Source organism: Mauremys reevesii, linkage group 21, assembly GCF_016161935.1.
Source record: "Mauremys reevesii isolate NIE-2019 linkage group 21, ASM1616193v1, whole genome shotgun sequence".
NCBI lineage: Eukaryota > Metazoa > Chordata > Testudines > Geoemydidae > Mauremys > Mauremys reevesii.
Genome location: NC_052643.1, coordinates 3,616,657 through 3,644,280, shown reverse-complemented (window position 1 = coordinate 3,644,280; position 27,624 = coordinate 3,616,657). Strand labels below are relative to the sequence as shown.

Here is a 27,624-nt window from a genome sequence, read left to right as displayed (position 1 = left end):
TCTCTCTCTCATCAGCCCTCCCCGCCGTGCGGTGCAATTCACTGCCATTGACCCCCCTGTGTCATGTGGGGCCCAGAGACACGTCAGCCCCACACCAGAGCAGGTCTGCGTCCGCGGCTCTCTGCCTGGCATGGAAAAGCTGCATCCATCTACCCCCTCTCCTGCACACACCTCCCAGGACTCCAGTCTCCTCCTCCAGCTGCAGCGCCTACATCCTGCCCTGATTGGAGCTCTATAATTACCAGCTACCGCCAGGCAGCTGCTGCTGCTGGACCAGTTCCCCTGGCAGCTCTGGTGCGGGGGGTGCCAGGGCAGGAGGGGGGGTCCCATCGCAGCTGCTGGTTCACTAGGAATTACGATGCTGCCTTCTCCCTCTGCCATCACCCCTCACCCACCTCCAGGCGCAGGGATGCTTTGAACAGGGGCTCCCCACGCTGCTCAGTGCAGCCCTGGGGCTGGCGCCGAGACCCCCAGCGGCTCCCCTTTAGGGTCCTATCGCCTGGTCCCCCGGGGGGCCAGGGCAGCAGGCTCCGGAGGTTGGCATCGCAGGCTCAGCGCCATGAGCTGGATGAAGGGGTCGGAGGCAGGCGCTCAGGACAGCAGCCTGCTCATCGCCCTGGACAAGAGCCGCTCCCGCCTGTCCAGCGGCTCCTCCGGCACCGTCTACAACGGGGAGCCCTACGCCGGCTTCGTGAGTACGAGGGGGAGCCAGGGAGAGCGGCTACCGGGCCGGCAGGGCCGCTGCAGAGACGGGTCCGGGGTCTGCTCTTCCTGAGGCCCAGCCAATGCCGCAGACGTCAAGGGCGGGAGAGCAGGATCCTGGAGCTCAGCGCGGCTGGTGGGGGCGATTGGGGGTGTTTGCCAGGCTAGGGGGCTGGGTGTGATTGGGGGAGGGGTGTTCTCAGGTATTCCACGGCAGGGGGAGGTGGGGGGGGGCAGTTGGTTTTGTTCTTGTTTTAAAAAATCTTGCCTGCGCTCGTGAGGAAAACCCCGGGCAGTTTGCAGAGCATCCGATGCCCCCGCGCCCCCCGGCGGAACGCGGACAGGTGTGTAGAACACCAGGGGGATTTGCTTTGGGAAAATCCCCTGTCACTCCGGCTCTGTGCCCCCAACCCACCGCTCTGCTAACATCCCGCCGGCCCAGTCTGCAGCCCCGCCCCACCCACCCCGAGCTCTCCCAGCGCCAGGCGCCTCTGGCCAAACCGTGTCTCATTTCCCAGCCGGAGACCAACGCTGGCGAAAGACTGAGCTGAGACCGACAAACTCATGTCACTTGTGGCCCTTGCAGAATTGCCGAGCCGGGCGTGCAATAGACGCGAGATCCCCTAGATCGCTGCTTGGGAGCCAGCAGCTCTGATTCCCACGAGTGCCCCCAGCGCAGGATGTGAGGGGTGTGGCCAGCTCCTGCCTTGTCCCCAAAGGCTTCTGTGGGCCCGGGGTCTGAGCTGGGAGTGGTGAGCCCCCCAGTGCACATTCAGTTTGCAGCCTCTACTCTTTTCACAGCAGATGGACAGACAGACAGACAGACAGACAGGCAGGCATGTGCGGGGCTGGAGCAGGGATCCCTCTGTCCTCCCTGGCTCAGGGCACCCGTGGCCCCAAGGAGGCGCCTTTGCTCCAGCTAAAGCCTGGGAGCTCCAACAGAAACAGCTCGCGCCCTGCAGTGCCCATCTGGAGGGCAGCGAAACGTCCCCGCCCGTGTTCCATCCTAGCCTGGCCAGGACTCCCCCAACGCCGGCCTCCCCCCACACTGCAGTGTAGCACTGAGCCAGCCGGGAGTGGCAGCCCCCAGGCTACCAGACAGGCTTCCCCAGGGGCATCTGCCACCCTGGCATGAGTCCCACCCTCCCTGCTCTGCCACAGCTGGAAATGCTGCTCCAGTGGGTTCCATTCCAACCCTCCTGTCGTCCCCCCAAGTCCCCCTTTCCAGGGGCGCCGCCGCCCTTGGTGGTGCTGAGTTCTGGGGGCTGGGGTGGGGGGAGTCAGTCCGTTTCACAAGCTGCGGCTCTTCCCACGTCCCCGAGCTCATGGTAGAATCCCGGCAGGAGTTTGGGGGGCAGAGGGGAGCTGCCCAACCCCCCGTAATCCAACCCTCCCCTTCCCCTGCCTCATTCCAGACGCCGAGTCCCAGCCCTGCCGCTGCCCTGGGGCAGGTGGGTTTCTAGTCCCAGTTGGGCCCCTCTCTCTAGGCCAGCGGTTCTCAGCCCCATCAGCACACAGGGCCGCCGGGTAGTGTCTGCACTGGGTGGCTGCAGCCCACAATGGCTAAGAGGTTGAGAACCGCGGCTCTGGGCCGAGTCTGTGGCTGCTCTGGGCCAGGCTTCTGCAAAGCTCCCGCGGTCCGTTACTGGGGCCATTTCAGCCACTGTCCTGGCTGGACGGGGAGCAACGGGAGCTGGAGGAGGAGAGAACTGGGGGGGTCCTTGCAGCTCAGGGGCTGCCCGATTAGAGCCCAGCCCTGGGCGGGAATCCCCGGCAGAGCCTGGTTCCTCGCTCGTTCCGTGTGCTGGTTTCCCCTGGAGCTAATGGAGTCGGCGTCCCTGCGGTGTAGGGGTGGGGGACTCCGAACAGACCCAGAGCCGTAAGCGAGGCGAAGGTTTGGCCTTCAGGATAGCTGGTGCCCTGTAGTGCATCTGCAGAACCGTGGCCGGGGGGAGTCTGGGGCTGGGATAGCCGGGGGCTGCGGGTCAGGATTGAGGGGCACTGGCAGTGCTCGGGGGGGGAGCCCAGGGCTGAGATAGTGGGGGGCTGCAGGTCGGGACTGAGGGGCACCGGCAGTGCTCTGTGAGGAGGGAGGGGTGAGCCCAGGGCTGGGATAGCGGGGGGCTGCGGGTCGGGACTGAGGGGCACCGGCTGGGCTGTGGGGGGGTGAGCCCAGGGCTGGGATAGCGGGGGGCTGCGGGTCGGGACTGAGGGGCACCGGCTGGGCTGTGGGGTGAAGCAGCCCATCTGGCTCTAGGTTCCTCCTCTCGGTTTCCTGAGCACTGAAACATTCCCCTGCTCCCCCCCACCGACCCAACGAATCCGAGCTGGGGCGTGGGGGCGAGGCTGGCCCGGGGCGCGGGAGCTGCCCGGTTCTCCCCTGCCCCCGTCTCGTTTGTTTCCCGGCTGCAGGATGAAGAGGACGAGGACGATCCCATCTACGTGCATGGTGACGAAGGCTACAGCCCCAACCTCAGGGGCAACTACTTCCGAGATGGGCAAACCAAGATCGGTGAGCGCCCCTTGCCCTGCCCTGCCCCTCGGCAGCTCCCCAGCCCCAGTCTGGGAGGAGCTGGGAGCGGGTGGCTGCCAGCCCAGGCTCTCCGAATAGCCCCACAGGCTCCGGCCAGAGAGGGACGTACCCACGCAAGGCCCTCTCTGGCTGTGTGAGCTGGGCCCGGTGCAGTCTGGGGGCGACCCTAAGCCACCCTACGTCACTGCCCTCTGCAGTCTGCCGTCGAGCAGCCTTGGTGCGCCTTTGCATTGTGCCAACTGCCAACGGGCCTCCCGGGCTGTGCCGGGGGCTGGGCACAGAGATGCTCGTTGCCCCAGACAGAGGCACGAAGAGCAAGTGACTCTCCCAAGGACACCCAGGGGGTCAGTAGCAGAGCCAAGAAGTGACCCTCCATCTCCTGCGTCCCAGCCCCATGACCCTCCTTGCTCTGCGAACATGTGCTCCCTAAATCTCTCTTCCTCGGCATCATCATGTGGCAGAGAGTTCCACTGGCTAACGTACATTGTCCAGAGCAGTAATGAAATGATCCAAAGCCCCTTGCTCGGCTACGTTAACGATGCTCCCTCCCTCCCCAGGGCCCTGCTCACCCCTGTGGGCTGCGGCTGCAGGGGCTTCCCGTTCGCCTGCGGGCGTCCCGCTGCAGAGCCCGGGGAATCTCCGCTGAGGCTAGCGGTGAGGCGCCCCAGCTGGTGGGCTGCATGTGCCAGAGTGGGGCTGATGTTCCCTCCAGCAGGGGGCGGTGGTGGCGAGTGTGGCCCCCCACACACACTAGGGCCCTAGGGCTGCTGTCTCCCCGCCCCCGCGCCCATCCTGTGCGTGGTCTGGGTGCTTTATTATCACGGTGAGTTTCGCTGCTGCTCCCCGGCCCTGCGGGAGGCTCCCAGCCCCTGGCCCGCTGCAGGGCCGGACCGCAGCCCCCTCCCCTTCGCCCCCGCAGACTTCGTGCTGGTGTGGGAGGAGAAGGTGCGGCCCCCGAAGAAGAGGAGGGGGAAGCTGGCGGCTCACGAGGCCAGAGGCGACCGGCCACGCGGGCACCACGAGCACTGGAGGAGGAAGTTCCTCAACAACCTGAGAAATGCCGGGCTGCTGATGGAGAAGGTGAGAGGAGAGACTTATACCGTGGGCCCCCGTATGTGCCTCCCTCCTCCGGTCCCGGCCGCATCCCTCCTCCCTCCTGGGCCCCGGGCCTCTGCTGTGTCCCTCCCCCACTCCAGGTCCCTTCCATGTCCCTCCCCCACCCCCTAGGTCCCTGCTGCGTTGGGTTGCCAACTTTCTAATCACACAAAACCCAACATCCCTGCCCCTCCTCCGAGGCCCCGCCCATGCCCCGCCCCTTCTCCGAGGCCCCGCCCTTACTCACTTCATCCCCCCCTCCCTCCATCGCTTGCTCTCTCCCACCCTCATTCACTTTAACTGGGCTGGGGGTTAGGGTACGGGGGGGGTTGAGGACTCTGGTTGGGGGTGCAGGCTTTGGGGTGGGGCCGGGGATGAGGAGTTTGGGGTGCAGGAGGGGGCTCTGGGCTGGGGCAGGGGGTAGAGGTGAGGGCTGTGGGAGGGAGTTTGGGTGCAAGAGGGGGCTGCGGGGTTCATCGTGGTTCCCAGCCAATGGGAGCTGCAGAGCCGGCATTAGGGTCAGGGGCAGCGCGCGAAGCCTCACTGGCTGCCCATGTGCCTAGGAGCTGCAGGGACCTGGGGGCCGTGTTAATTCTGGGCAGGCAGGGAGCCTGCCTTAGCCCCGGGCCCCTGTTGTGCCGCCGACCGGAGTCACCAGGGTCCCTTTGTGACGGGGCGTTTCGCCTGGCAACCCAAGGTCCCTGCCATGTCCCTCCACCTCCGGGCCCCAGGCCCCCTGTGACGATGTGGTTCTGGTGGGACTCAACTGCGAGTGCCAATTCAGGACCAGTTGCTCAAACAGGGCAGTTACAGCCCTAGGCTGGGGTTTCCACCTCTAAGGCAAACCAAACCAGCCGGACAAAAAGGACTTTGGTTTCACCCCACTGGCTAACCATAAGTCACACAAGGAATTTCCTTAGACACTCCAGTCTCCCAGTATCCCCACCAGCGCCACTCATCCTGGGGATGAATGGTTATGAAAACCAACACCCTAATAAAAGAAAACGGTTCCCTCGATCCCAAAGGACCAAGCCCCAGTCCCAGGTCAATATACACATCAGATCTTACCCACAAATCACGCTGTTGCCAATCCTTTAGAATCTAAAATCTAAGGGTTTATTCATAAAGGGAAAAAGGTAGAGCTGAGCGCTAGAAGTGGTTACATGGAATCAATCACATACAGTGATGGCAAAGTTCTTGGTTCAGGCTTGTAGCAGTGATGGAATAAACTGCAGGTTTAAATCAAGTCTCTGGAACATCCCCCGCTGGGATGGGTCCTCAGTCCTTTGTGCAGAGCTTCAGTTTGTAGCAAAGTCCCTCCAGAGGTAAGAAGCAGGATTGAAGACCAGATGGAGATGAGGCATCAGCCTTTTAGAGGCTTTACAGCAAAATGGAGTCTGGAGTCACATGGACAAGTCCCTGCACTTTGCTGAGTCACAAGGCGTGTCTGCCTCCTCTCCATGGGTCAGTTGTGTAGCTGATGGTCCTTAATGGGCCATCAAGCAGGCTAGGCAGGGCTAACACCACCAGAAACACAGCACAAATTTGAAATACAGACAGTACAGAGCCAATACTCATAACTTCAACTACAAAATGACACATGCACCCAGACACCATAATCATAACCAGCAACCCAGAACCTGGTCTTAGACACCTTATATGACCCCCTGTACATAAGATTTGGTGCCACTACAGGACCTTGGTTGCAACCATGTTCTATATGGTCCCAGATCATATCAATAACGTCACACCCCTGCCATGGCCCTCCCCTCTCCAGGCCTGATCCCCCACAGCGTCACCCCCTCCGAGGCCCAGCCCCCCACCCCATCCCTCCCCCACTGGGTCCAGGCCCTGCTGCATCCCCCTCCCAAGCCCTGGCCATGTCCCTCCTTCCCAAGGCCCTGGCCCCCCACCACATCCCTCCCGGCTCCAGCCAGGCCTGGCTGTGGCTGATTGGGGTGACGGTGCATTGGGAGACTCTCGAGGCCTTGCTGGCCCCAGGATGCAGCAGTCGGAGAGAAGGCGGCTGATCCCTGCCTGACCCCAGGGCCGTGTGTCCCATCCCTGCCCTACAGGCCCTGGCCTGGAGCCCCTGGACGCAGGCACATGGCAGCTCTGCCCCCCTGGGGGCTCCGTGTTCAGCCCCCTCCTGCTTCCCCCCAGGAGGAGATGCTGAGCAAGCGGAAAACCATCCACTACCTGAAGCTGAGCGCCCCGTGGGACGTGCTGGTGTTCTACGCCGAGGAGCTGTGCCTGCGAGCGCCTCTGCAGGTCTGTGCACCCGGGGGGGGGGGGCTCTCCCACCAGCCCCCCCATTGCCCTCTGCTAGCCCAGCCCTGGGCTCCCCCCCCAGCTCTGCCAGCGCCCCTCAACCCCGACCCGCAGCCCCCTCCTACCCCAGCCCTGGGCTCCCCACCCAGCTCTGCCAGCCCTCAACCCCGACCTGCAGCCCCCTCCTATCCCAGCCCTGGGCTCCCACCCAGCTCTGCCAGCGCCTCAACCCCGACCCGCAGCCCCGCTAGCCCAGCCCTGGGCTGCCCCCAGATCTGCCAGTGCCCCTCAACTCCGACCCGCAGCCCCCTCCTAGCCCAGCCCTGGGCTCCCACCCAGCTCTGCCAGCGCCCGACCCGCAGCCCCTGCTAGCCCAGCCCTGGGCTCCCAGCTCTGCCAGCGCCTCAACCCCGACCCGCAGCCCCTCCTACCCCAGCCCTGGGCTCCCACCCCAGCTCTGCCAGTGCCCCTCAACCCCGACCCGCAGCCCTCCTAGCCCAGCTCTGGGCTCCCACCCAGCTCTGCCAGCGCCTGACCCGCAGCCCCTGCTAGCCCAGCCCTGGGCTCCCCAGCTCTGCCAGCGCCCCTCAACCCCGACCTGCAGCCCCCACCAACCCCAGCCCTGGGCTCCCCACCCAGCTCTGCCAGGGCCCCTCAACCCCGACCTGCAGCCCCCTCCTAGCCCAGCCCTGGGCTCCCCACCCCCAGCTCTGCCAGTGCCCCTCAACCCCGACCCGCAGCCCCCTCCTAGCCCAGCTCTGGGCTCCCCACCCAGCTCTGCCAGCGCCCTGACCCGCAGCCCCCTGCTAGCCCAGCCCTGGGCTCCCCCCCCAGCTCTGCCAGCGCCCCTCAACCCCGACCTGCAGCCCCCTCCTAGCCCAGCCCTGGGCTGCCCCCCCAGCTCTGCCAGTGCCCCTCAACCCCGACCCGCAGCCCCCACCTACCCCAGCCCTGGGCTCCCCACCCAGCTCTGCCAGTGCCCCTCAATCCCGTCCCGCCCCCTCCTATCCCAGCCCTGGGCTCCGCCCCAGCTCTGCCAGTGCCCCTCAACCCGACCCGCAGCCCCCTCCTACCCCAGCCCTGGGCTCCCCCAGCTCTGCTAGCGCCTCAACTCCGACCCGCAGCCCCTGCTAGCCCAGCCCTGGGCTGCCCCCAGCTCTGCCAGTGCCCCTCAACCCCGACCTGCAGCCCTCCTACCCCAGCCCTGGGCTCCCCACCGCCAGCTCTGCCAGCGCCCCGACCCGCAGCCCTCCTAGCCCAGCCCTGGGCTGCCCCCAGCTCTGCCAGTGCCCCTCAACCCCCACCCGCAGCCCTCCTACCCCAGCCCTGGGCTCCCACCCCAGCTCTGCCAGCGCCTCAACTCCGACCCGCAGCCCGCTCCTAGCCCAGCCCTGGGCTCCCACCCAGCTCTGCCAGCGCCCGACCCGCAGCCCCTGCTAGCCCAGCTCTGGGCTCCCAGCTCTGCCAGCGCCCCTCAACCCCGACCTGCAGCCCCCACCAACCCCAGCCCTGGGCTCCCACCCAGCTCTGCCAGTGCCCCTCAATCCCGTCCCGCAGCCCTCCTATCCCAGCCCTGGGGTCCCGCCCCCCAGCTCTGCCAGGGCCCCTCAACCCCAACCCGCAGCCCCCTCCTACCCCAGCCCTGGGCTCCCACCCAGCTCTGCCAGCGCCCGACCCGCAGCCCCTGCTAGCCCAGCCCTGGGCTCCCAGCTCTGCCAGCGCCCCTCAACCCCGACCCGCCGCCCCCAGCTAGCCCAGCCCGGGGCTCCAACCCCAGCTCTGCCAGCGCCTCAACCCCGACCCGCAGCCCTCCTACCCCAGCCCTGGGCTCCCACCCCAGCTCTGCCAGCGCCTCAACTCCGACCCGCAGCCCCACCTACCCCAGCCCTGGGCTCCCAGCTCTGCCAGCGCCTCAACCCCGACCCGCAGCCCTCCTACCCCAGCCCTGGGCTCCCCAGCTCTGCCAGCGCCCCTCAACCCCGACCTGCAGCCCCCTGCTAGCCCAGCCCAGGGCTCCCCCACCCCCAGCTCTGCCAGAGCCTCTCAACCCCGACCTGCAGCCCCCTGCTAGCTCAGCCCCGCCCCCCAGCTCTGCTAGGCCCCCCGTGTGCAGGAAGTAGTGGGGGGACTGGCCCCGTCTCCGCCTGCAGGTGACTGTCGGTCTGGGAGGTTCCCCTGGCCACCCCCAGCCCTGACGCTCTCTGTGCCGACCGCAGGCCCAGCCCAACCCGGACTGGAACAGCTCCGCCGAGGTCCTGAGGAGACTCTGCATCCCCAACGCCCTGCACCAGCACGTCCCCAACAAGCCCGCGGACTATTACACCTGCGCCTTCCGCAGGTCTAAGCTGGACAAGTGAGTCTCGGGACCCCCTCAGTTAGGTCCATCTGGGGGGCCAGGGAGGCCAGAGCTGCATTGGGAGACCAGAGCCCCATCTGGGCTCCCCTCCAGTCTCCCAGCCAGCTCCAAACTGAAACTCCCTCCAGCCTCTCACTCAGCCTCCCCCCGGCTCCTCCCCCAGCCTTTGTGTCCTTTGTCCAGTTTCCGGGCAGAGGTGTCACCTGGCTGACCTCCAGCCCCCTTCCTGGGGTCTCATGTTCCTGCTCAGGTGTCCTCCCTCAAGGCAAGTCTCCCATCCCCAATGCAGCCAGTCCCAGCACAACTCCCCTGCAGCCTTCCCAGGCCAGCACTCCCCACTCAGCAGTCACAGAGCACAGCAAGAACATCCCCACTTCGTCACAGCCCCCTCCTTGCCTCCCTTCCCCTGGCCCGACTGCAGCGGGGCTGTTTGATTATCCCCCCCAGGTTCCTGGGCAGCGACTCCCGGGACTCCTACTTCAGCAACACGCAGAGACATCGCATCGTGAGTAGGGTGGAGGGAGCGTGGGGACCTCAGGGGCCTGCCCCACTCCCAGCCCTGCTCTGCCCAGGTCCGTAATTAACCCCGTTGCCCTAGAGGCAGCTCCATGGGCCCATCACATGGTGGGCAGCCAGATCGAAATCCCCTGGCTCTGTAATGGGCTGATTTAACCCCCCACCCAGACCCAACCCTGCCCCCAGCTCTGGGTAGAAACCCCAGCCCAGAATCATCCCCCTTCATGGCTTCGGGCCCAGCTCTGTGCTTCAGCCTCCGCAGGCCTCACAGCTGGTGGGAAACACTAGAACCAGTGACGTGTGTTTGAATCCAATCTCAGGCTCCAGGGCACGGCTGATTGCCTGGGGAAGGGTCAGGAAGGCTCCCTCTGCCCTGCACCTAGCATGGGCCAAGGGGAATGTGGGGGCATCAGAGCCGTGGGCAGCTCCTGCCCTGGGGGCTGGGCCAGAAAGGTCTATGGGAAGGCTCCCATTAGCATCCCAAGGCTCTGGTGCAAGGTCCAGGTGTGTGAGCTCCACAGGGCTGCGCCCAGCCGGGACTTGCTGGGTTCCTGCTCCGCGCGAGCCCCGGCGAGGGTGGACTTTGCTGACGGCGCCGCGCTCCTCGGGTCGGCAGGTCTATGAGATCCTGGCTCGCACCATCTACGGGAAGCGGAAACGTGCCGAGATCGGGATCAACCGGCTGCTGAACGAGCGGGTGTACGGCGCTGCCTTCCCGCTGCACGAGGTAGGGGCTGCCGGGTGGGCTGCTGTCCCTCCGGAGCTGGGATGGGGGCCTGGGAGAGCGTCGTCCTCCCGGAGCTGGGATGGGGGGCCTGGGAGAGAGACGTCCTTCTGGAGCTGGGATGGGGGGCCTGGGAGAGAGACGTCCCTCCGGAGCTGGGATGGGGCGGGGACACAGACGTCCCTCCGGAGCTGGGATGCGGGGACCGGGGGGCAGCTGCTGGCTCTGCAGGTCCTGGTTGGTCACTGCGGCCATTCAGCCGGCACTAGGCGGGGGTCCCGGGCAGCCGTTGGCAGCTCTGCTCCCTGGGCACCACAGAGACCCTGCCCCATCCGCGGTCGCCCCTGGCTGTGCAGGTGGCCGACCCGTCTCCCTCTCTGTTGCCTTGACCCAGGGCCCCTTCGAGACGCCTGAGTCTGAGGTCCCCGATGAAGCCCTGAACCCTCGCCAAGTCCTCTACCGCTTCTGGGCCCAGTGGGGCTGCTGGTACCGGTACCAGCCGCTGGATCACATCCGCCAGTACTTCGGGGAGAAGATTGCCATCTACTTCGCCTGGCTGGGTGAGAGCCCACCTCCTCCTCCCCTCTGTCCGCCTCTGCCCCCCTGCCCCCAGCGCCTCCCCTGCAGCGTCCCAGGGGCCAGGTTGGGGCTGGGATGGGGATCACGGGGATTGTTCCTGGAGCCTGCTGGACACACAGAGCCCCAGGGCTTCTCTCTGCCCCCAGCCAGGCTCACCCAGCCTGTGCTGCCTGGTGGCGCTGCCCAGGGCTTTCGGTGTCCGGCCGGCAGAGGCAGATTCCCGGCACCCTGACTGGTACAGAAAGGGCCGGGGGGCAGGACCGTGTGGGCAGGTCTCCTGGTTCTTTCCCTTGGTGCTGCTGCGAAGTGCCAGCAGTGCCATGTGGCTGCTGCCCTGGTGCCCCGTGCCCCTGCTTCACAGGGGCGTGGGCGGGCGTGGGGTGGAAGAGGGTGAGCAAGGTGCCATGCAGAGGTCTGCAAGTGCCTTAGTCCTGCCCCCAGCCTGCCAGGTGGGGCGGGATCATTGTCCACATTTTACAGCTGAGGAAACTGAGGCACGGACGGGGGAGGGACTTTCCCCAAGCCACACAGGGCATCAGCCCTGGGGGTGAAACTCAGGAGTCTTGGTGCCCCACCCTTGATGGAGAGGGGAGGGAGGGGGTCTCCCCTGCCCGGTGTCACCCTCCTCCGGGGGCTGGTCTCACGTGCCCGTCCCCTCTGCAGGCTTCTACACGGCCTGGCTGCTCCCTGCTGCGGCCGTGGGCACCGTGGTCTTCCTCGCAGGCCTGGTTGCCATGGGAACCAACACGCCCGCGTGAGTCTGTGGGGCTGGGGTTGGGAGCGCAGGGGGGGGGGGGGTGAGGAGGACCCCTGCCATCCTACCCTGCCCCCCTCCCTGCCCCCCGACATCCAGCCCTCAGACACAGGAATTCGCAGGCTGCCGCCAGCCGCCGTTACTAGTGTGCGGCCTGGGTGCTGCCTTCTCGCAGGGGGGGGCGCTATAGGGGGTGGGGGCGCTATAGGGGCTACTCCAGCAGCTCCCATCACTCTCCGCTCCCAGGCCTAGCAAAAGCCCCGGGGTCACAGCTGTCAGAAGAAAGGAGGGAGACACAAGGAGGGGCTTTGATATGTGGTGACTAGAGAGACGGGAGGGCGGGTGGGTGAGGGGATTATGGGTTGTTGGATGGCAGGTGGGGAGCTGATAGGTAGCTGGGCGGATGGATGGACGGGTGGGTGGATGGAGGGATGGACGGGTGTGGGTGTGTGAATGGCTGGAGGGGTGGGTGGATAGATGGGTGGGTGGAGGGATGGACGGGTGGGTGTGTGATGGACGGGTGGGTGTGTGTGAATGGCTGGCTGGATGGGTGGGTGTGTGAATGGCTGGCTGGATAGATAGATGGGTGGGTGGATGGATGGACAGATGGGTGGGTGGTTCTCTGGGATGAAGCCAAGCCTGACAAACCTGAGCTCCATCTCTGGGGTGGACGTTGTCAGATGTTGGCTGGTTTTGGCCTGAGCTGTTCTCCCCACCCGAGTTCAGAGGATGGGTGGGAGTTTGGGGCATTTCTGCTGACTCCATCCCAGGTCGTTCTGGAGCTCCGTAATGATAACTACCTGTGCAAGAACATGTGTGTCTGTGCAGACACGTGCATGTGCTGGTTTTGTGTACATGTGTGTGCACGTGTGGCGGTGCGTGTGGGGACCTGTGCATGCGTGTATGTGTATGCAGTGGGTGTGGGGTTGGTGAAGTGCTAGCCGTGTGTTTCTCCTGAGGAGCCGTGCCCTGCTAACCCAGCCCTGTGCTGGCTTCCCACAGGCAGGAGATCTGCGAGAGCGGAGGCCAGTTCCTCATGTGTCCGCTCTGCGACACGTGTGAGACCTGGAACATCTCGGAGATCTGCCCCATGGCTAAGGTAAGGGAAGGCCGCTTGGGGGCTAATGCAGACAGGGCCCAGACCCTGCTGCCCAAGGGGGCCCGGCTCGATGCAGTGAGAAATCCCCACCTCTGGGGTTTTCCCTGCACAGACGCCCACAAAGCCATGCCTTGGAGCTCCCCCTGCTCAGAGCTGTGCTGAGGGGAGGGGGCGGGAGCTCTGACTGCCGGGGAGCCCCTGGCTACTCCAGTCCCAGCATCTCCCAGCAGGAGGCGCCGTAGGAAATGGCACAGTGGTGCCAGCCCCAGGAGCTAGCGCCAGCCTGTCCCAACTCCAGGTGGGTAAGGCGTAGGGGCAGCAGTTCAAGGAGAGCGTCCAGCTACCCCCGCACCAGCAGGAGGCGCTGTAGGGAGCAAGGCTAGAGGTGTGAGATGGAGGCGGTGAAGATGGCAATGCATGTGCAGGGGGAACGGGCTTCTGCGTCTGGTGAAGAGGCCGTGTGGCCCCTCTGTTCTGTGCCCCTGCAGGTCGGGTACCTGTTTGATCACCCCGGGACGGTTTTCTTCAGCGTCTTCATGTCCTTCTGGGCCGTGACCTTCCTGGAGTACTGGAAGAGGAAAAGCGCCACGCTGGCTCACCACTGGGACTGCATGGACTTCCAGGAGGAGGAGGTGGTTCCCATGACCATCCATCCACCGTGGCTGGCTCTGCCCAGCTAGCCAGAATGGGGGCAGGCGTGTGTGTCGGGGATCCTTCCCTCTCCTCCCTGAGGCCAGAGGGGGGCTGTGGCTGGATACACACCTCCCCCTGCAGGGAACGAGGCCGCCTGCCCCAAAGCACAGACACAGACCAGAGGAGTTTAAGGAGACTCTCTCTTCAGGTCTCCAGCCACTAACTGGTGCCAGTCCTGGACATGTGAGCAGAGCCGAGTGCAGCGATGCACCGACTCCCCCAGCGATGGCACTGGGTTGGCAGGTGGCACCATTCATGGCACCTGAACCTGTATTCCCCTCAATAGCCCACCAAGGGCCCCCACCCTTCTCCTCCTCAGCTGTCCCCTCTCTTGGGTGGAAACCTGCATCTCTCTCCCTGCTGCCTGGGCTATTTCCAGGTTGTGCAGCCCCCTGCTTACACTGTGCCATTGCCCAGAAAAGCAGGCTGGTGGGTGGCCAGCGTTGGCACTTTGCTTTCTCTCCAGAGGCTGCAAACGGTGCCTTGCCGGCAGTTATACAGCGCCACCCCGCTCTCCCTCAGCAAGCACACTGATTCGTATGGTAAAAGCGTTTCAGAGAAAATCGATTAACCAATAAAGGAACCTGCACACGTGCTAAACAGCTGAGCGGAGCTCACCCCACTCGAGCCAGGGCTCTGGCTGGTGATTGGTCCTTCAACCCCACCCAAGGGGTTCTCCTGGGCTCCCAATTTCCATGCCGCTTGTGCTCAGAACTAGCACCCCCGTGAGAGTGAGAGTCTCTCCTGTAGCCTCTCTGGGTCTCTGGAGAGGCAGTGGATAAAAGGCCCCCGCAGGGCGATGCGTCGAAAGGACCTTGCAGAGTAGGCGCCTCCTCCTAGAGATTTCCTGGGGAAACGACTTCAGCGTGTCTGGGCACTTGTTTTTACAGTGTCCTCAGAAGCACGTGACCTTCCCAGAGGGCATCAGCCCCGTTTCCCCCGTTGCCCTCCCACACTAGGACACACACACCGGCCGTCGTAACGCTGGGAACCCCACGATACTTACACTAACTCAGCGAGGTTTGTCCAGGAGGCTGCAGGATCTGGGCACGCCTGCGGATGCCCAGCAGAGCCTGTTCTCTGCCCAGCGGGGATGCCCTGGGAGGGGGAACCACACCAGTCACGCCAGGCGAATGGGGGCTGAATCCCCCTCTGGCTCCGTTCCCCTCCTGCAGGAGCGGCCCAGGCCCGAGTTCGCTGCCATGGCCCCGCGGATGGAGCAGAACCCCATCACGGGGGTGAAGGAGCCGTACTTCCCCAAGCGGGACCGCCTCTCTCGCATCCTGACGGGCTCCATGGCCATTGTCATCATGGTAAGGAGGAGGGCGTGGCCTGGGCTGACATCCCCTGCCCGGGAGAGGTGGAGACGTGCCCGGGCAGGACACTGCCCTGTTCTTTGAACCGTCTGGCTGGGGATCAAACTCGTAGGCCCCAGAGCAGGGCGAGGAAAGTGCTGATGGCAATTCCCGTCCCCTGTCCTTTCCCCTCCTCTCCTGCTAGCAGGAGCTCACGCTTCTGGCTCTGAACACCGCTCTGCTGCCTCCTAGCCAGGCCTTGTCCCCCAGTCAGCCTTCCTCTCTGGCTGGGGCTGAGACCCAGCAAACTCATCTCATGCCAGCCAACGCAATGGCCACTACGTGGTGGTAGTGAATTTAATCCCTGTTGGCCTGGGGCAGCTTAGGCGCAAAGGGCTCCCTATCCTGCCCCGATCCCACCCCCCAGCGCAGCGTGCAGCGACCCCGGCGGAGCTGGGAAGCAGGGGCGGGTTGCGAGGGAGGCCCCACAGTTTGGGCTTTGACCGTTAACAGGCGTGGCAAAGAGAATGGCGGTGATTAGAATGGACAGCGCCTGGGTCTGGTGTCACTTCCAGCTTCCCCCAGCAGGGGTCACTCTCCAGCTGCTCCCCTGTTAAAGGAGCCGCTGGCGCAGGTGGGAAGGGTGGACTGCCCGTCTCCACGGGACATCTGTCCTCCTTCAGCTGCCATGGGTGGGCTCCTTCCACCAGGAGTGTGGCAAAGGGGCCTGGTGGAGTGTCAGGGTGTCCCCCAAAGCTGGGGCGAGACCCACATGGGGGTGCTAACACCTCCCCCTGTGTTTGACACCAGCCCCGGGACCAGAGACCCCTCACTTCTCCCAGCCCCACAAGAGAATGGAGCCCAGGGCAGACCGGGGCTGGGCATTGGCAGTTCGGGAGGCTCAGAGCCTGCGCCTCGCTGGCACGGCAGAACAGTCCAGCTGGGGGCGCTCCCTGCTCCGCCTGCCGTCCGCTCCCCAAGTTCAGCACCGGGTCACCCACCTCCCGCTGCTTATGCCTGGGCTTCCCCTGCTCACTTCCAGCTGTGCGTGGTGATGATCTTCCTGGTCTCCGTGATCATGTACCGGGGCATCATCAGCGTGGTGATGTATCACACGGGCAACGCCATTCTCGTGACCCAGGTGAGTCCTGTGCCCTGCAGGGGCTCGGCGCTACCCCCTCCCGGACAGCCCTGGGGTCCGGCTGTGCTTGGGGTGACGGACCCTGCTTGGACCCCGCGCTGTCAGTCAGCTGCTGGGCACCTGGCTAGGGAGGGCACGTTGGCTGACAGCAGCTCCTAAGGCTGCGAACGGTGGAGCTCTGGCCAGCTGTGTGGAGCTGCTGGAGAGGAGCCCACCCTCCGGTCCATGCCAGGGCTCAGCTGGACCCGGGGCAGGGCTATGGGGCTATCGCTCTGCACTGGGACTCTGGAGACCTGGTTCTAGTCCCGGCTCTGCCCTGCTCTTCGCCTCAGTTTCCCCATCTATAAAATGGGGCTCGTGACCCTGACCTGCTTTGGGAGCTGGCGCTGGCTAGGGGCCAGGGGTGAGTTGTGACTCAGGAAGCTCCCAGCGGGAGGGAAGTGCGTTACTTACCTCGCTCTTTTACAGGCTGGGAACATAGCGAACATCAGCAGCACCCTGGTGAACCTGGCGCTGATCCTCCTCATGAGCCAGGTCTACACCTCCCTGGCGGAGAAGCTCACCAGGTGGGGTGAGTAGGAGAAGCTATCGGCAGCTCCCCCCGGGCTGCTCCCACTGCCCTGCAGAGACGTCAGCCTAGGCCCAGCCCCGGAGGCATGTGCAGGGGAGCGTGGCTACACTGGCTTCTGGGCCTTGAAGGGCTGGATGGTGCCACCTCAAGCGAGCTCTGGGGGGCCCCCTGCACCTTTGCAAAGGTCTGGCATGTCCTGGCCTTGGCCACCTTCTGGGTGCTGTGCAGACGTGGAGTGTGGGTGTGGGGGGGCAGCGGCGGGGCTCAGGGAAGGGCTGTATCACAGATCCAAGCTCTGCTGAAATCAATATGGTTTCTCCATCCCAGGTCAATTCAGCTACAGAGAGCTCAGCCTGTCCCCTGTGTGGGAGGAGGGGGCCGGTGCTGCAGGACCCAGGTGGGCTCTCCCACTGGGACAAGCCCCGCAGCGAGGTCACTAGTGGGCGTATGGATGGAATTTGTGATTGGCTGATGCACTTTCCACTGGTCTGCACAGGGCGTTGCTTGCGACCCAACGCTCCTGCAAGTGCCTGAATCCTCTTCACACCCAGGCCAGCTGAGAGCCCCTGGCATTACGGGCCCTGCTAGAGAGAACCTCATGCAACAGGCGTTTGAGTCCCCCAGCCACCGACTGTGTAACAGCCCTTCCACCGTCGGTGGCCAAGGGGGATTGAAGGCCAAAAGCGCCTTTCCCACTTGAGCTAAAGGAGCAGCTCCATAAGCTAGCAGCAGTAGTAGACGCTTACCCTCTTACACGGACCAGTCACTACAGCGGGACAAACACCCTGGCTCCTGTACTGTGGGTTCCATGTGGACGTGTATTGCTCCTGTGCCCGGCTCAACCCTGATGGCAGAGCTGTGACCAGAAACCGTTGCAGAAATCCTGTAAGGGTCTGGGCCCGGGTCTATCAGCAGGAGGCGCCGGTGTGAGCTGGGGATGGCTCAGGTGTGGAGTGAGGGGAGGGAGCGTCCTCAGTGGCAGAGGAAGTGATGCTCCCTCCCGTAGCCTCAAGCCTGCTGGGCCGGGGAGCTGACTGGCTACCGTGGCCGCTGGGCAGTGCCCGTGTGTTCCCTTGTGTCCCCTCCGCAGAGATGCACCGGACCCAGACCCTGCACGAGGACGCCTTCACCTTCAAAGTCTTCATCTTCCAGTTCGTCAACTTCTACTCCTCCCCCTTCTACGTGGCCTTCTTCAAAGGCAGGTATGAGACGGCGTGTTCTCATGGCTCTGTGTGCGAGGGGCCCAGGTGATACGGGGCCGGGGCCTCCCTGAGGCAGGAGGGAGGGGAACGGTGTAGCAGGGAACTGGGCTCCGTGGGCAGAGCTGGAGGCTGCAGCCACTTGAGAGACGTTCTGTCCCTGGGCCGTGCTGCGTTCCACTGCTCTGACACGAATGATGCCAGTAAACGTGCCCAGCGTGTGTGGCACCGTGCCCATGGTGCATGCACACTCCCGTGAGCCATAAGCGTATCACATGATGGCACATGCGCCTGTACACGGCACATGCATGTCGGGATGCATGACTTATATGGCAGCGTGTGCTATGCCTGGCACACGTTAGCATGCTGGGTGGCTGTATGGTATGTTGTGCTACCCCTAATTCCGTGCCTTCCAAACACTGTTCTGACCTGGCCATGGAGATAGGTTCTGGGGAGGGGTGGCCGGCTCTTGACACCCCTTCCTAGGGTGGGGAACCCCGTCCCTTGGAGCCACCTGCCAACCCCCAGTTCAATCACATCCTGTGTAGGGAGGGACTGGAGCCCAGGTGCTCAGTGATCAGCCAGGGAGGAATGATGTGGTTACTCTGGGAGGACAGAAAAGGTAGATGTGACTCATCTGTGGAACATCTGGCTGCTCCAGTCATGCCCGGGATCCCCATGCCATGTGTCTGCCGATGCCCCTGCACAATGGATGCACTGTTCAGCTGTGGGCTCGGAGATTCCCCCCCAAAACCACAGGCGGGCAAGGTTTATGAATACACCATTGAATCTATCGCCCCCTCTCGCCCCGTGTGAAACGGCTCTGCCCTCTTCCGGTGGGGCCTTGTCGTGGTTGCCAGGATCCTCTGTTATTATTAACACATCACAGATTACATTAGAAGCCCCCTACCCCCATCTGAAAGAGGGTCAGATCCCCCAAGGGGCTTTGCACAACCAGCCGGCTGGCTCAGAGACTCTGTCCCCCTGCTCTCCCAGCCGCAGCTGAAATTCCTCGGAGCAGATGACTTAACGCCAAATGTATGTGGAAAAAATCCCAAACCTCCTGGGTGTCCTGATTTCCGTCACCCATCGCTGGAGCGCAAGTGAGATCGCTTTGGAGCTGGGAACCGGCAAACCAGAAACCTGACCCACCCTGGATTCAACCCCCTGCCCACGAACAGGGGCAGGAGTGCAGGGGTTAAATCTACCACCAGGGGGAGCCCTTAGATCCCCACCCCCGGGCTGAAGAACAGCCAGGAATGAGCCCCGCAGGGAAAGCGCGTGTGGCGTGATGGAGGGTTCGGGCGAGGGTCCTTCTCCCAGCGCTGGCAGGACCGTCCTGCAGGGAAGGGGTTGGGCTGCAGCTGCTGCTTCAGAGAGGAGCCTGGGATGGGCACCCACCACCCAGATCCGGGAGCTCCGTGATGCTTGTTGGCATGCGGGGGGAGGCTGTGCTGGAAGGGAAGTGTGGCTGCTGCATGACCCCCCTTCTGGAGCCCCCACGTGCCAGCGGGCCCTGCCACGGCCCGTTCCTCGCTGGGTGGATCCAGGCGAGGTCTGAGGGAGACCCCCACGGCGCCAGGAGGCAGCGAAGGCCGGGTGGGGCAGCCTGAGGGTCAGAGAGAACCGCAGGGTCTGGCTGTGTCCAGCAGCCTCCCCGGAGAATCGCCCTGACCTCATCCCAGCCTGTGTCTGCTGCAGACATGCCTGAGCTCAGCACCTCCAGCTGCTGAGCCTGGGGCTGCTAGCGCGCCTGCCTGCAGCTAGCTCACTGCCTGGCAGGGTCTGATCTCTGCACCCAGCGCCTCCCCCATCCCTCCCGTGCCCCTTCTCCTTTCCGGGGAGGGGCAGCCGGCGCTGGGGGGGCTCTGTCTTTGGGGCAGCCTGGGTGAGAGCAAGGCGATGCGGAGCCAGAAAGGGCCATTGGGTCACCCAAGGAGGTCACCCTGTGCTGGGCATGGCAGTTGTGCTTGGCTAACGGCCGGGCTGGCTCTGAAGCCCTGAGGAGATGGGGAGCCCGCCCCCCTCGGCAGTCTGCCCCAGTGGTTAGGCACTGTGAGAAATGAGCCCGTCGATGCCTGCCCCGCCGCAGATCAGAGAAACAACCGACCAGGCGTCTCCTGTCTCGGCAGGTTTGTGGGGTACCCCGGGCAGTACGGCACGCTGCTCGGCCTGAGGAACGAGGAGGTGAGTCTCCCGGGTCAGGGACACCACGGGGAGCCTCTTGGAGCCCCAGCTACGGCCCCGGACCCCAGGGCGCTAGAAGCTGCACAAACCCAGAACAAAGAGCCAGTCCCTCCTCCAAAGAGCCTTGATGGTTTGTCCTTTACCAGCCAGATTCCCTTGGGGTCCCATCACCCCGTCCTTAGGAGACACTCCTGTTCTGTCCCTTAGGGACCCTGCTGGGCGTCTCTGCTGCCAGTGGTCGCTCTCAGAGATGGGATCCAGGCCGAGATGGACCCCGGGGTGGGGCTCCCATGCTAGGAGTCTGCTGGGGCTGCCAGGGAAGAGGCCATGCAATCCCAGCGCGGAGCTGGTCTGGCCTGTGCTGGGAGCTGTGGGGCTGGACCTCCCGTCTCTCTCCCCCAAGGCTGGGTCTGGCTGGGTCGTTCTGCACCGGGGAAGTGCAGGCCGAGCCAGCTGCTGAGCTAACCCAGGCCAGGCCTGAGTGACCGGGTGCGCCTCTCTCCTGGCTCCCGCAGTGCGGCCCCGGCGGGTGCCTGATCGAACTGGCGCAGCAGCTGTTCATCATCATGGTGGGGAAACAGATCATCAGCAACGTCCAGGAGTTCGTCATCCCGTGAGTGTCCGGTGGAGCCTGGCGGTGGGGGCAGCTTGGTGTTAGGAGGCCAGGAGCTATCGGGGTTGTGTTGGGGTACATCCCATCCCATAGGGCTGGGAACCATCACGGCCCCCAGGCAGGAGCCAGAAGCCGGGGGGCAGGCCATGGCATTCAGTCAGTCAGGTGCCTGCGTGCGTCTGTCCGTCCAGTGATTGGGAAAGGAGGGTCTAGGGGCTGAGCCAGATGGCTCAGAAATCCAGTGCCGGTTTCTCCTCTTGCCAAGCCCGGGGCAGGGTGGGGGGCCCTTGGCACTGACCCACTGCTCTAGCAGACGGCAGGTTCCACCCGTGATGGTTGCAGGGAAATCCTGGACAGCACCTGTGTGATACAAGACGTGGCCATGTCCCTCTAGCTGGTATAAAAGCAGCCCCCATCCTCCACGCACACACTCCTAGAACCAGCCCCCGGATTCTCCCCTGTCCCCCTTCCCCTCTGCAGCAAGCTGAAGGCCTGGCGGCAGAAGCGCAAGCTGGCCAGGGTGCGGGGCGCGCAGATCAGCCAGGAGCCCCCGCGCTGGGAAGAGGACTACGAGCTGATCGAGTGCGAGGGGCTCTTTGAAGAGTACCTGGAGATGGGTGAGCGAGGGGCGCCGCCGGCCGGGTTAGGGGAGACGCTGGCAGCTGGTTCCCGGCAGCTGGTGCCCAGCGACTCTGGCTCAGCCTGCGTGGAAATCCCACACTGCTGGAGCTTCAGCCGTAATGCAGGGAGCTGTATACCCAGCCCTGCTGCTGGAGGGAGAGCCGGGGCCAGGCCTGAGGAGAGTTTGGTTTGTAACTAAAAGCTATTCATTCTACAGAGAGCACTGGCTGGGGGAGCGCCCAGCATTTGCAGCAGGGGGCGCTGTAGGGCCTGGGGCAGAAGTGCTGGCTGTGGAGGGGAGCGCCCAGGTACCCCAGTCCCAGCCTCTCCCAGCAGGGATCTTGCTGGCGATGGGGGAGCAGAGCCTGGTTGAGCGGCCACCTCTCTCCTTGCTCCCTTGGGCTCGCAGTGCTGCAGTTCGGGTTCATCACGATCTTCGTGGCTGCCTTCCCGCTGGCCCCGCTCTTTGCCCTGCTGAATAACTGGGTGGAGATCCGCCTGGACGCCCAGAAGTTCGTGTGCGAGTACCGGCGCCCGGTAGCCTACCGCGCCCAGAACATCGGGGTCTGGTTCCTCATCCTGGAGGTCCTGGCTCAGATCTCCGTCGTCGTCAACGTGAGTGCAGAGCCGGCTCCTCGGAGGCCGTGCCCAGGCCAGGCACTGAGCAGCCTGGAACAATCCAATGCCCTGTCCTCTCTCGACTCACCCTGCCCCTCCCATGCCCTGCTGGCTCCCTGCCTCCATTCCCGCTGCCCCCCTGCTTGGAGCAGCCTCCTGCTGCTTCCCTGGCACCCTCCTTCCTCCCTCTCACCCAGCTGCCTCTGCTGGCTGCCTGTCCCTGGGCTGCCCCTGGCATGAGCTGCGTGGGGTGGGTGCCGTGCACACAGGGCTCTAAAGGAGCCGTGCCCCGGTGAAGGTGAGGGTGGATTGTGCCCTGTCTGCCTTGGGGATGGGCTCTGAAGACAGGAGATTGCCAGAGCAGGATACCATGTGCCCCAGCTTTCCCTGCACCTGGTGCTCCTCCAGGGCTGGGGGTCACCCATCCAGGCTCCCACATGTACCCCTATGGCGCCCAATCCCCCTCTCCGATCTCTGCCACCTGACCCCCTCCATCTGGTCTTAGGTGACTTGAGAGACAACGTTCTTTGACAGGGTGACAGGCTTTGTGGAGGGGGGAAGCGGTAGATGTGGTGTAGCTCGAGGCTTTTGATACTGTCTCATGTGACCTTCTCATAAACAATCTAGAGTATATCACCTAGCTGAAGCTACTATAACGTGGGTGCATAACTGGTTGGAAAACCGTTCCCAGAGAGTAGCTATCAGTGGTTCACAGTCATGCTGGAAGGGCGTAACGAGGGGGTCCTGCTTGGATCAGTTCTGTGTCCGGTTCTGTTCAATATCTTCGTCAATGATTTAGATAATGGCATAGACAGTTTGTGGATGAAACCAAGCTGAGAGGAGTTGCAAGTGCTTTGGAGGATAGGATTAAAATTCAAAATGATCTGGACAAACTGGAGAAATGCTCTGAAGTAAATAGGATGAGATTCACTAAGGACAAATGCAAAGTACAAAAGAACCATCCGTTGCACACACACACAACGGGAAATGACTGCCTAGGAAGGAGCACTGCAGGAAGGGATCTGGGGGTCAGAGTGGATCACAAGCTAAGTATGCGTCAACAGTGTAACATGGGTGCAAGAAAAGCAAACATCCTTCTGGGCTGTATTAGCAGGAACACTGTACGTAAGACACGAGAAGTAATTCTTCCGCTCTACTCTGCGTTTATATGGCCTCAACTGGAGTATTGTGTCCAGTTCTGGGCGCCACATTTCAGGAAAGGTGGGGACAGATTGGAGAAAGTCCAGAGAAGAGCAACAACAATGATGAAAGGTCTAGAAAACACGACCTATGAGGGAAGATTGAAAAAACTGGGTTGGTTTAGTCTGGAGAAGAGAAGACTGAGGGAGACATGAGAACAGTTTTCAAGCACATAAAAGGTTGTGACAAGAAGGAGGGTGATAAATTGTTCTCGTTAACTCTGAGGCTAGGACAGGAAGCAAGGGGCTTAAATTGCAGCAAGGGAGGTTTAGATCGGACGTTAGGAAAAACTCCCTGGCTCTCAGGGCGGTTACGCACTGGAACCGCAGGACGATGTGGAATCTGTCATCAGTGGCAGTTTTAAAGAGCAGGTTGGACAAACACCTGCCAGGGCTGGTCTAGATGATACTTAGTCCTGCCTCAGGGCAGGGGGCTGGACTAGATGGTCTCTCGAGGTCCCTTCCAGGCCTCCATCTCTATGTGTTCCCTGAAACCCTGCACTGACCTGGCCGCTCTCCTCCCCCTGCCACTCCAGCCACGTTCCTCTCCTTCATCGCTCCCAGCAGGGCAGCCTGTGGCCCGAGCCTCCAGCCACCCTGCAGCAGCCCTGTGCCCCCCAGGGTGGCGCTGGTCTCACCCCTGGGCTGGGGGACCGGGGCACGCCCCACATGACTCGCCCTTGACCCTCGTCCTTGCACACTCAGGCCTTCCTCATCGCCTTCACCTCGGACTTCCTGCCCCGGCTCCTCTACCAGTACGAGCACGACAGCCAGCTGCAGGGTTACGTCAACTTCACCCTGGCCTACTCCCCCCCGCGCTACCTGGCCACCGGCAACCACACCCTGTGCAGGTGCCAGGCACGGGGAGCTGGTGGGAGGGGGGATGGGTCAGTGGGGAAAGGGGAGGGACAGCGCAGGGGGCTGGGGAGAGGGCAAGGGAGAGCTGCAGTTAAGACCCTTCTCTCCCCAGCTGAGCAGAACCAAGCCCATTTTCCAAGGCTTCCCTGGGGTTGGGTGTGGAGCTGTTCACCACCATGGCACTGTGGGGGCTTGGGTGAGATGAGGTTGGTGGGTCTCAGCCCAGTTCCCAAAGGGCGGCTGCCAGGAAGGCTCTGCCCCCCTTGGCACCAGCTGGCCACTCACTGGCAGCTCAGCAGGGACCCATGGGGTCTGACCTCCCAGCTTGTCCCCTGGGGGGCTCTAGTCTGGGGGGGTTGGAGTGTGGGAGCTGCCAGGGCTGTCAGTCAAGTACCCTTCCTCGCCCCGCCCACCAAGGTGAGGCCCACGAGTGGGGGACCGAGCCAGCCCCCACTAAGCTGCTGCCCTCTGCCCAGGTACAAAGCCTTCCGGGATGCCAATGGCAACTACACCCTCTTCTACTGGAAGCTGCTGGCCGCCCGCCTGGGCTTCATCATCGCTTTCGAGGTGAGCCTCGGCCGGCACCGTGCAGGCGTGGGCTCGGCGATCCTCCCCCCGGCCCCCCTGCCAGCCGCTGGACCCAGGCCAGGCCGGGGAGCTGAGCGCGAGGGGGAGGGGCTGGGCTGCCCCTTCTTCTCTGCTGTGTCCCTTTAGGATCCTGGACCAAGCCCATCACCCTGGTGGATCAGAAACCTCCGGGGGGGCGGGGGTTGCGTTGAAGGGCAGAGGAGCCAGTCTGGACACACAAACCTCTCCCCGAGACCCCAGCTCGAGCCAGACTTGAGCTGTGGCTCCTTTCCAAGGACCAGAAAAGTTCTTTCCTGCCCCATCCCAACTATTTGGCATTGTCACCTGACTTTCCGCCCTCTCTGGCTCCCTCCAGAGGCCGGCTGTGCAGCGCCCCCGTCTGGAGGACTTTCCTGACTGTCCATGACACCCTTGGGCGACACATCGGTGCTGCGTCCCCAAGCCAGCTGGAGCAGAGGCTCCAGGACTCTGGCGAGAGGCCCTGTTACTGTTATGTGGGTGACTAGCATTAGGGACCCGACAGAGGCTCCCTGCCCCTGGCGGTTTGGTATGAAGCTCCCAGCGTCTGGGAATGCAGAGTGTTGGTTGGAGGGCAAAGCTGGAGGGGTGGAAGGCGGCCGGACGTGGACTGTGGGTGATTCTGACCTGGGATGGGCCAGGAGCTTGAGAATCAAAGGGAGGGGATGGGTGGTGCCCAGTGTGGGTCCAGGCCATATTCAGCACCCTGCCTGCTGCTTAAAACAGTCTCAGTGAATGGGCCAGTGGCTTGCAGCGGCTGCCCTCTGTGGGGCTGGGTGGGCAGCCCGCCCTTGCCGTAGGGCTGGGATCTGCGTGGTAGGACCCGAGCCCCACACGCTTGTCAGTGTGTCTGGCCTCACGACTCCCTGATGCCCCACAAGGCTAAGTGCCAAGTTTGGGCCCTAACCACTAGGCCAGTCTTCCCCTCTGGCCATGACTAACAGGGTAGACACAGCTGGGCCATTGCGAATGGAGCCTCTCTGAACCTTGTCCTTTCTTCTGGTTTTCCACGTGCCTTTATCCTCCCTGCCGCTCTCTTCGTCCGTCTGCCCCTGCTTCTCACTGTCCGTTTGTCGTTGCCTCTCCTCGCCGCTTTCCCCTCCGCTCCCCCCGCCCCCCAGCACGTCGTCTTTTTCTTCCTGCGCCTCATCGACTGGCTGGTGCCCGATGTCCCGGGGTCGCTGGAGCTGAAGATCAAGCGAGAGCGCTACTTAGCCAAGCAGGCGCTGGCCGATAACCAGGAGGTGCTGCTGACGGTGAGTCACCACTCAGCGTCGCCAGGTCAGTGTGTGAGGAGCCGGCGGGTGCAGGTCTGGCCTTGTCCCTCTGTGAAACAGACACGGGCTAGCGAGCGACTGAGTGGGAGGCCCTGGGCTGGAGAGGCTGGAGGAGGGACAGTGGAGGTCTGGCCCCATGCGTGGAATCGCTCTGCTTCTCGCTATGTCCTTGCCCTCTGCCAGCTGTTCGCCACACGCTCTCTGCACTGGCGCATCAGGAGAGACTCATTTTTGTTCTGCGGTGACTTAGCTAAGTGAGGAACTCGGAGTGGAGCGTGGACGAGTGTGCGAGATTCCACACGCACAGCTCTGCCGGTGCACTTCAGTGCCCATCTGTCCAGTCCGATCCCCCCCCAACTCCGCTGTTACCCCGCAATCCTCACCTGCATCCGCTCCCCCGCTCTTCCAGCCTGTGCCTGCTCTGCTCCGCACTGTTGGCAGGGGTTTGGGATACGGACAAACGTCCGCCAGGGTCAAGCAGAAGCCTCCAAGCCCGTATCACCTTTGGGACCCCAGATCTCTGAGTGAAGTGGGCTCCTGCACTAGCCTGCCAGACGCCCGCTGACCCCTGGGATAGAGCCACTCCTGTCACAAAGCGGGTGGGAGCTGACGGGTCGCTTCAGGACTCGGCAGTCGGGAACGGGTGGCCTCAGTGTGAGATCCTGGAAAGCGGGGACCTGCTGGGGGTGCGCGCTAGGCCTGCTGGTGCCTTGAGGTCTGCGGGCCAGATACCTACCAGTGAATTTTAATTCATGGGTCACACCCATTCTCAACGGGAAATGCGCTGCTCTGGAACTGCTCCCCACCAAGCCAGGCAGGACTCTGGGGAGCCTCCTCTCCCTTGGAGCAGACTGTCTGCAGGGCAAGAAGCTCACACGGCTTCACCTCCTGGGTCTCTCCTTGGAGCATTCAGCATCCTCTGCCCCTCCGTGCGCTTCCCACAGCGAGTCCACCCCAGCGGGGTCCTGGGGAAGCCACAGGGTCCTGCACCCCCACTGCGCAGTCAGACGTGACTCTCAGCCAGCCAGTAACACAGAGGTTTATTCGATGACAGGAACAGGGTCTAAAACAGAGCTTGTAGGTACAGCGAACGGGACCCCTCGGCCGGGTCCATTCTGGGGAGCAGTGAGCCAGATCCCCACGTCTGCACTTCACTCCTCGTCCCCAGCCAGCTCCAGACTGACACCCCCTCCAGCCCCTCCTCTCTGCTCACCTCCTTTCCTGGGCCAGGAGGTCACCTGATCTCTTTGTTCTCCCCCACCTTTAGCATCCCCTGGCAGGGGGGAAGGGCCTGGCCATTAGTTGCCAGGAGACAGAGGGTCGGCCAGGAACTGAGCCCCCCCACCCCAGTGTTCAGAGAAAACCTTAAGAACATTCCCAGTTCGTCACAGGGGGCAACACCCCTGTGTACCCTCAACTCTGCCCATGGGCTCAGGGCTTCAGCCCCATGGGGGGCACTGGGGATCAGGGCTTCAGCCCCATGAGAGGCGCTGGGGCTCGGGCTCTGGGTTTTGTCCGTGGAGCCCCCTGAAAGGGTCCGCAGACCCCGTGTTAGAACCACTGGGGTATGAGATGCTTTCGCCGAGCTGAGCTCTTCGGGTGGGAGCTGTGGGACTCATCACCACAGGGGAGCTGGAGGCCAGAGGGAAACGGGTGCTCGGGTGTCCCACTGCAGCACCGCGGTTTCACGGCAGCTGGAGGAAGGGTGCAGCACTGCAGCGGGGAAATGCCACCCCCACCCAGGCACTGCCCCGGTTAGCGCCTTCAGACCACCCTGGTCTGTGTCCCCCTGCGGAGCTGGAACGAGGCGCCAGCACCCACGTTTTACCCTCTGCCCTGCTCGCAGGATTTTATTACCCCGTTCCCCCCCAGCCACCCCCCATAGTTACAGTGCTACCATGCGGGCTCAATCCTGCAGCGCAAGGGGCCCCCCCACCCCTCGCTGGCGGGGTCGGGCCTGGAGCCGATACCGTTGGTTGAATTCTAACCCTGCTGTTCCCTCTCCACCCTGCGCAGCAAGCAGCCTTTCATCCGGCAGCGTGAGCTAGCGGGAGCAGCCCCCGGGGGCTCGGCCGATGGGAAGGCAGAGCTGGCTGGGACCACACTCCATCAGGTGA

General features: G+C 63.5%; 1 protein-coding gene across 1 annotated transcript; it reads left to right on the top strand.

Annotated features, from left to right (window-relative positions):
- Positions 1 to 559: 559 nt before the first annotated feature.
- On the top strand, positions 560 to 27,624 carry LOC120388027 (anoctamin-7-like). The gene is given in 25 exon segments (XM_039509564.1): positions 560 to 753; positions 3,030 to 3,214; positions 4,155 to 4,315; positions 6,494 to 6,601; positions 8,818 to 8,954; positions 9,405 to 9,462; positions 10,090 to 10,200; positions 10,592 to 10,757; positions 11,440 to 11,530; positions 12,533 to 12,629; positions 13,118 to 13,261; positions 14,498 to 14,635; positions 15,660 to 15,758; positions 16,227 to 16,329; positions 17,420 to 17,531; positions 19,661 to 19,715; positions 20,231 to 20,328; positions 20,809 to 20,945; positions 21,359 to 21,564; positions 23,472 to 23,617; positions 24,101 to 24,191; positions 25,352 to 25,515; positions 26,369 to 26,399; positions 27,546 to 27,604; positions 27,606 to 27,624. Coding segments are annotated over 25 exon segments (2,910 nt in total).